The sequence below is a fragment of the Antrostomus carolinensis genome, unplaced genomic scaffold, assembly GCF_000700745.2.
Source record: "Antrostomus carolinensis isolate BGI_N321 unplaced genomic scaffold, ASM70074v2 scaffold30422, whole genome shotgun sequence".
In the NCBI taxonomy this organism is placed as follows: Eukaryota; Metazoa; Chordata; class Aves; order Caprimulgiformes; family Caprimulgidae; genus Antrostomus; species Antrostomus carolinensis.
The window spans coordinates 335-8,597 of record NW_010302090.1 but is presented as its reverse complement, the minus strand read 5'-3'; the positions used below and the strand labels follow the sequence as shown (position 1 = coordinate 8,597).

At 56.3% G+C, this 8,263-nt stretch overlaps 2 protein-coding genes across 2 annotated transcripts in view; one reads left to right on the top strand and one right to left on the bottom strand.

Annotated features, from left to right (window-relative positions):
• Positions 1-671: 671 nt before the first annotated feature.
• Positions 672-2,843, top strand: GP1BA (glycoprotein Ib platelet subunit alpha). Its single transcript, XM_010163707.2, has one exon. It carries the CDS (start codon positions 684-686, stop codon positions 2,841-2,843), a length of 2,160 nt encoding a protein of 719 aa, XP_010162009.1. The 5' UTR covers positions 672-683.
• Positions 2,844-5,844: 3,001 nt separating this feature from the next.
• The window catches only part of KLHL33 (kelch like family member 33), a gene marked incomplete at its 5' end in the record, with an annotated part of 2,633 nt that continues 214 nt past the window's right edge, over positions 5,845-8,263 (bottom strand). The window contains 3 exon segments of the mRNA XM_029083954.1: positions 5,845-6,422; positions 6,994-7,163; positions 7,552-8,263. The exon segment at positions 7,552-8,263 is cut by the window's right edge and continues 41 nt beyond it. Coding sequence (XP_028939787.1) covers positions 5,845-6,422; positions 6,994-7,163; positions 7,552-8,263 — 1,460 coding nt within the window.

Here is an 8,263-nt window from a genome sequence, read left to right as displayed (position 1 = left end):
GCCCCCCCGCCCCCGCAGCGCTGCCACCAGAGCAGCACCAGGTCCTCGGGCAGGAGGGAGGCAAAGTGGCAGCAGAGAGAACACTGGAGGGTCCACAGGTGAGTCCCAGGGAAGCAGTGTCCACCCGGGGCTGGGAACTTGGGGTAACCACGGCTGTGCATGGGAAGTTCTTTTCACATGACTCATGCTCCTGTCTTGTGAACCCGAATCTAGCAGAGGGCTCAGCTGGTGGTGGGTAAGAGAACATCCAGGGAGGCTTTTCCAGCATATGGGTTGGCTGGGCTGGGCTGGGCTGGGTGTGGGTATGTGGGGACGTGAACACCATGGGGCCACTCGCTGCTTTTGCAGTGATGAGGGCAGCAATGCCACCTTGGCGGAGGGCACACTGCCATGAGGGGGACATGAATCAGGTTCTCCCTCCAACAAAGGAGGATGAGGTGAGCAAAAGGGCAGAGATGGTGCCTACTTGCCGCTGCCCTCTGCGGATGGGATGTCAGGGTGGGTGCTGATGATACGTGTGGGCCTCATCTCTCCCACCATCCTCCCAGGGAGGAGCTGTGGGGCTCCAGAGGGTCTGGCAGGGGATGGTCTATCTGTTGTGAATTGTGTTTGCGTGGGACAAAAGGTGACGTGTAGGTGTGTGCCTGCCTGTGCCCACGCCTCTCGGCTCTGCCCTCCAGGCCATGCAGATCCCTGCCCTGCTCCTGCTCATCCTCCTGCTGCCCCCAGCCAGCACTGCTGCCCCAGGCCAGCCCTGCCCGTCAGAGATGAACAAGGTCAAGGACCTGCTGGAGGTGAACTGCACGGGGCAGGGTCTCAGCGTGGTGCCCCCAGACCTGCCCAAGGACACGGGCATCCTGCTGCTCAGCACCAACCGCCTGGTCTCCCTCTCCACCACTGCCTTCCTGCCCCTCACCCAGCTGCAGGACCTCGACCTGTCCGACAACGGGCTGGTGGCTCTGCACACTGGACCGCAGCTGCCATCCCTGAGGGAGCTGATCCTCTCCCACAACGCACTGGGGGCTCTGCCCGCCCTGCAGAGCCTGCCCGCTCTCACCCGCCTGGCCGTGGCCCACAACAGCCTGGTGACACTGGCCCCGGGGGCTTTCCGTGCCGTGAAGCAGCTGCAGGACCTGGACCTGCGAGGGAACCAGCTGCGGACGCTGCCCCAGGACACCTTTGCAGGGCTGAGGGCACTCAAGGACTTGGACCTCTCGGACAACCTCCTGGAGGAGCTCCCCAAGGAGCTGCTGCAGGATCTGCAAAAGCTGGAGACCCTCTGGCTGTCAGGAAACCGCCTGCGGACCCTGCCCACCGACTTCTTCCCCGAGGGGCACCTCTTCGCCTATGTCTTCCTCACGGAGAACCCCTGGCACTGTGACTGTGACCTCCGCTACCTGCGGGCCTGGATCCGGCAGAACGAAGGCAGCGTCTATGAGCCAGAGCGGGGCTTGGAGAAGACTAAGGTGGAGGTCGCCCCCGAGAAGGTGCTGTGCCAGAGCCCCCCTGAGCATTGGCGGAAGCCCATCATCCACTTCAAGCCCAACTGTGGCAATGTGGGGGACACAGATGAGGAGGAAGAGGATGAATATTATGATGAGGAAGAAACAATGAAGAAAGCTACCATGCCTACCTTCTTCCCCTCACATCCATCCCTCCCCAAAGAGCACATGACCATGTCCCGGGCTGTTATTTGGCCTCCCCTCACTACCACAAGACCTCCCCTCAGCACCCCTTGTAGCTCCACCCTCGCCCCAAGCACTTTGCTTGCAATGCCTGCAAGCACCAGAGCTCCCAGCATCACCACTCCCGCACCAGCCAGTCCCACCATCACGCCCACACAGACCCCTGGCACTACTGCCGTTCTCACTGCTGCTCCCACCAGCACCCCACACAGATCCACCACCCTCATCTCTACCACCTCACTGCCAACCACTATGAGCACCAGACCACCCAGCACCAGCAGCCATCCCCAAACCACCCTTGCTGCTGTCACTAACAACACCTATACCACTCTCATGATGTCCACTGGCACATTTTCCACCACCTCCATGGCAGTGCCTTCTACTGCCGTGATAGAGGCCTCTTCCATTGTCAGATCTTCACCTCCTCCTCTGACATCTACTGTGCCAATGGTCTCCACCATCATGCTTCCCACTCATGCCCCGATGCCCTCAGCTCCCCTGAACACCACACCCTTCTCTCAGCCAGCACCTTCCCCTCCACCTGCACCTCTCCCCCTCTGCCCGTGCTCCGCCCCGGGACTGGCTGTACCTGTGCTGCGCTCGTGGGCAGGTGAGGAGGGTCCACAGTGGGGGCAGTGGGTGCTGAGGCATTGCTGCCTATTGCACTGGGTGCTCTACCTGGCCTCCTTGGCTCTGCTGGTCCTGACCATGCTGGCTCTAGCAGGTTTGCTGGCATGGATGTGTCTGGTGGGAAGGCCTTCCCGGTGTAAGTCCCTGCAGACGCAAGAGGTGCAGTATCCACTGCTGAGGTGGAAAGAGTCGACAGGAAGCCCTGCAATGCATCTCAGCAGCTTCAAAAGCCCCCCCCAGCACACCACATTCTGTACCATCAAGGAAGTAGAGTTGTGGCCTGAGGTCACTTACTGCACATTTAAAGACCTCGGGGTACAGCGCGGTCCGCCTGTAAGTTCCTCCTTTTGCACCACAAAGGAGCTGTGGATCCACCAGGCTCCTCAGAATGCTTTGTTCAAGCCTTTCTCCAGGAAGCTGATGGTCACAAACCTCAGCTCTCTGAAGACCCCATCTGCTTACAGCCTGGACAGGGGTGTCAAAGCCATTGGTGATGTCAGAGTGAAATACAGTGGCAACACCTTGTAAATGGTTCTGTGCTTTCAGAAGAAGAGATGAAGAGTCATGGCTTTGCTTCACGTACCCTTGCTTTACAGGTGAAAGATCTGCTTGCCCAGGGAGAAGCCATCCAGCTCCTTCCCCTAGTATTACTCTCACACACCCGGAGGCTTCTAGGTCTGAAATAGGTACCAGGGTACTTGGCAGAGGGAGAAGATGTCCTAAACTTGATAAAAGTGATAGTTTGGGTTGGACACTGCCTGGTTTTGGGGTGAGTGTGGGAAAGTAGAGCTTGGTAGGTGTCTCCATTGCTTCTCGTTGAACGTTACACATAAAGACGCGCTACGCTTTCAACTCAGCGCCAGGTTGCTCATCGCAGAATAAATATTCTCTTTGCTTGAATTTCAAATGGGTGGTAGTTTCATTTCATTGGACCTTCCATGGTCCTGGCAGGGTACAGTGAGTGACAAAATTGTCTTCAGTACTTGGAATAGTGAAGACAGAGAGGAAAAGTCCACTTCTACCCATTTTGCTGACTTCTGCCCCAAATGTATGATCCTTCACTGTGAGATTGAATCACGTGGGAAGAACATCCCACCACGTGTCCCACTGTCACGTAATAAACGGTCGGTGCCGGTGCCTCTGCGTGACCCATCATGGGATGGCTGGAAATGGGGGAGGAGGGTGGGAGGCTTTGGAGAGCAATGGATGTGACTTGTAAGTGATCACACCAGGACAAAACGTCCAGGGACTGCCCAAACTTTGTGACCACCTGCGCAGAAGTCACTAAACACTTTGGGAGGTGTGAGAAGGAGACAGAGGTTGCCGTTGGCAGGTGTCAAACGGCAGCTCCCAGCACTCGTGCACAAATGCAGCGACTAGATGATATGAATCACTTTTGCAGTCTCAAACACTGTCCCAAACGCATCACCCAGCTCCTGTGGGTCAGGAGACCTTCTGCCAGATTAATGAATTGGACCACAGAAGGTGACATGTACCTGTGCTTGGCCAGCTGAGGTGAACATCCTTCTACGCAAGTGCGTCTGCTGGTCAAGGTCATGTGTGCTGGTGCGTCTGTGGACATGCAGGCTCTGCATTTCACAGAATCACAGAATCATTAAGGTTGGAAAAGACCTCTGAGATCATCCAGTCCAGTCGTCGACTCCTTTGTAAGCAAGCGTTTGTCTGTGTGCTGGTGCTGTCCTCTGACCCCCACCATACTCTCTCCCTCCCTCCTGGGACAGCAGAAACAGCCCCAGAGATCCCATATTTGATCCAGAATCCCTCTGAACAACTCTAGAGATGATTGCAACAGCCCAAGAAACCTCAGATACTCTCAGATACTCAAGAGACACATGGATGGACTTGGGGAGACCCCCGAGACCCCCATCGTTTCAGTTTGAACTGTTTCTTTGCATTGGTTTTTGCTTTTATCAGATATTTTTACTACATCTTGGGATATTTTAATCCTTTTCTGGTCTTACACTTCAATGTTGGTGAGTAAGGATGACTTTTCTTGTTTCATAACAGTGCTGTCTCTCACCTTCTCGTGCTTGGGCTCTGTGGTGGGTCAGCATACATCAGCTCTCACCTCTCCAGGAGGTCCCACAACGTCATGGCATCCAGGTTAGGCCATCAAGCTCTGAACGGCTGGAGAACTGGACAAGTAAAAAGTGGTGTGAAGATCAGGAGCAATGACTAGTGGTTAATGGATCGTACTCCACTTGGATGCTGGTGACATGTGGAGTAACACACAGGCATGTAAGCTGCAAGCTCTTCTGTCCAACATCGTTACCAGTGACACAGAGGAGGTGACCGAGTGTGCTTTTACCGTGTTGGCAGATGATGTCAGGTTGGGAGGGATCAGTCTGTGCGCTTCCAACAGGACTACCCTTCAGGCAGCACCATTCACCCTGGAGAAATGGGTTGACAGAAAGCTGATGAAAGTCAACAAGGACAAATGTAAAGTCCTGTACCTTGGAAAGAAGATCACAACAGTGCCAGTGGGAGACAGACTGGCTGTGGAGCAGAGCTACAGAAAAGGACCTGTGTGTCTTGGTCAACAGAAAGGTGAAAAAGATCCAGCAGCACATCCAGGCAGCAAAGAGCAAGAGAAGCCTGGTCTGGGCTAACAGGAGCATGGCCAGTAGACCAAGGGAAGTGATCAGCCTCCTCTGCTCAGTGCTCATTAGACCACATCAAAATACTGTTGAGCCATGAGAACCTGCAGCCCTCCCCTACACATCCCAGGACCCTCAATTCCCTCCCGAGGTACCACCGGTACCCCAATATCTCCCAGAATCCCCATCACCTCTACTTCTCCTTGAAAGTCCTCCCTAGGATCCTCCACTCTGTCCATACAACAAGCACCCCAGGTGTCTCCAGGAAGCCAAGACTTCCTAGAACCATCTAGGAACTCCAAAGCCCCCAGGACCCTCCAATGCCCACCATCTACCCTGCCATCTACCCCAAAACCCTGACACCCCCTGGACTCTCCTACTCCCTCAGGATCCTCCATACACCCCAAGGTGCTTCTCAGTCCTGAGGCACATGCACATCATCCCCCATGCCTGATGAATGCAGAGCCCCTGTGTCCTCCACCCTCTCTCCAGGGGACCCAGGAATCTAGGCAACCTTGGTCTCCACCACCACCCATCCTGGACACTTGGGCCATTGGTCTCCTGCTCTCCTGTTCCCTGTGATAAGCACCTGGATGTCTGGGTTCTCAAGCAGAAACAACAAGACTCAGATGGGCAATTCAGGAGCTACTTTTATTTAACCCAAGTGTGGGGGAGAAACTGGGGGATCCCCAGCTCCCAGTGAAGGGCTCAGGGCAAGGGAGTACAGGGGTGCAGTGTGGGGAGTCTTTGTGTCCCACAGGGTGCCCACAGTCTAGGGGACATACCCTGGGGGCAGGGGGGGTGCCAGAAACCCATTCTGGAAGGGGGATCTGGGGTAGTTTCATCCTATAGAGGTGCCCATGGGTGCTACCTGGGGATCCCAGTGAAAGGTGCAGAGCTTTTAAGTCCCCCTAAGTATTATTGGGGGTGTCAGGTGATCTTGAGGGGTCCTCAAGGCAGTTGGGGCCACGCAAGGCAAGGGGTACAGTGAGAACACAGGCTTGGAGGTCAGTGTAGGCATGAGGCAAGGTGCCCCGGCTGATCCAGCGCCGGGTGCCCGGCTGGTAGGCATGGACCAAGTGGGTGTCCCGGTAGGTCTCATGACTGTACCCTCCCAGTACCAGCAGTTCCCCCCCCAGCACAGCTGCGCCTCCAAGCACATGGGCCTGGGGTAGGGGGCTGAGGAGAACCCAGATGTCCAGCTTGGGGCTGTAGACCTCAAAGGCCAACTGGTCCCTGTAGCCAGTCTGCCCGTCCCGCTGGCACAGCCCTCCAGCCACATAGAGCTGCCCACCTGCCTCCTCCATGATGTGACCAGCTCTCTGGCCATTCATGGGAGCCAGGAGTGTGGCAGGCGCATCTGGGACGTAGCGCAGCAAGGACACCTGGCACTGGTACGCCTCGTCACACCCCCCTGACACGTAGAGGGCACCATCCAGGGCACACGCCGCATGTCCACACAGAGCCATCGGCAGGGGCTGGCAGTTCCCGGGCAAGGAGAGAGGGAGAGGGTGAAGGGCAGGTTAAGGAGGGCTGCCCCATGGTGGGTGCCTGGCCAGGGGTTCCTCAGTGAGCCATGGCTCCACTGACCGCTCAGCAGGCAACACTGGCCAACACCCAATGAGCCCCAGTGGGTGGCATCAACTCACACATAACAGATGCCCAAGGGGCACCACTGTTCAGCAGTTTGTAGACCCCAAATGACATCATCGGTCAACCCCCAGAGGACTCCTCGATGGACGATATAAGCCAATACCCAACAGAGCAGCCAATGAACACAGATGGAAGATGTTTAAATGATTCATCTCATTGGCAGATGGCCAACAGACCTTCGGTGAATATGACTTGCCAAAAACTCATTCACCGCTCAATAGGCACCACTGGCCAACACCCAATGACCCCCAAGGGGCATGGTTGCTCAACACCCAGTAGACCTCTCCCAAAGGCCACCATAGGCCCATTCTCCATTGGAGGTTCAGTGACCCAAATATGACTCAATGGGCACCACTGGCCAATGCCAGGGCAGAGGAAAGCAAGTGTCCACGTGGAGCAGTCTCACCTCCAGGTGTCATTGGCCAGGTCATAGCACTCCACGGTGTCTGTGCAGTAGAGCTCCCTCGAGCTGCCCCCCAGGGCAAAGATGAAATCCCCAAGTGCTGCAGCAGCAAAGTAGCTCCGCCCACAGGTCATGCTGGCCAGGCGCTCCCAGGAACCGTCCATGGGCTGATACCTGCGTTTGAGAGGTAAAGGGGGCAAGAGGCTACCTGTTACCTACCAACATCAGGTGATGTCGGCACCACTTGAAGGCAACAACCCACCTACAACCAGCCAATCCCATAATTCCTTAGGGCCACAAGGTCCCCTTGCATGGGAATATCCCTTCCTTCTGGGCAATACCAAACCCACAATGCCCTGAGGCATCTCCAGACTGTAACCTCCCTGTAACCTCCCATGGTGAGAGAGCACCTTCCAGTCCTACACTCAGTCAATCCCACTTGACTAACTGCAGTCCCACAATGTCGTGGTTCCATGGGGCAGCTCTAGCTCTGCCAACACTTCCTCTGGTCCCACAATGTCCTGGTGGCACATGGCACCTCTAGGTCCTCTGTAGCTCTTACCTGTAGACACTGGCCAGGGTATCACGGACCCCATAGTAGCGCTTTCCACCCAGGACGTAGAGGATGTTGCCCACTACAGCTACAGCATGGCGGAAACGTGGGCCATCAGGAAAGTGTCCCAGCGCCCGCCACTCCACCTGCTTCACCAGGCCCACAGCACTGAGGTAGCGGTTGGCAAACCAAAGGTCTCTGCTGGGCTTCCGGGCAGCCAGGTTGGCCGTCAGTTTGTCTCCACCACAAACCACCAGCACATCTTCCAAGGAACGCACTCGACATGGCAGCTGTGCCATGGGAGCCAAACTTGCCACTACAAGCTCGTGAAGGACCTTTGGATCAGCTACCCCTGCAGTCACTGATGGGACCTTCTTCAGCTCCCGACCGGACATGAGGGCAAAGCGAACAGATGACAGGACTTCCTTGGCTAGATCCTCTTGGCCATCTCCGTTGGCCATAAGCCACCGCGATGCTGCTTCCAAGGCCTCCAGTTCATGGAGGACATTGAGACTGTCAGAGCGGAGGAGGCGGATGAGAAGGTGTGCAGGAAGATCCAGGAAGGCCGGTGTGGCCACCACACTGGGGAAGGTGGCCAAGATGTAGTCCTCTGCTACGCGGCCCACCTGGGCCAGCCCGTAAGCCCCAGCAAAGGCCAGAACGTCCAGGCCAGTTTCTGGGGTCAGGCCACGAGTGAAAACATCCAGGCAGAGGGTGAGGA

What these genes read in the sequence shown, in the direction of transcription:
- GP1BA (XM_010163707.2), top strand. Translation starts at nt 684, where the DNA reads ATGCAGATCCCTGCCCTGCTCCTGCTCATCCTCCTGCTGCCCCCAGCC.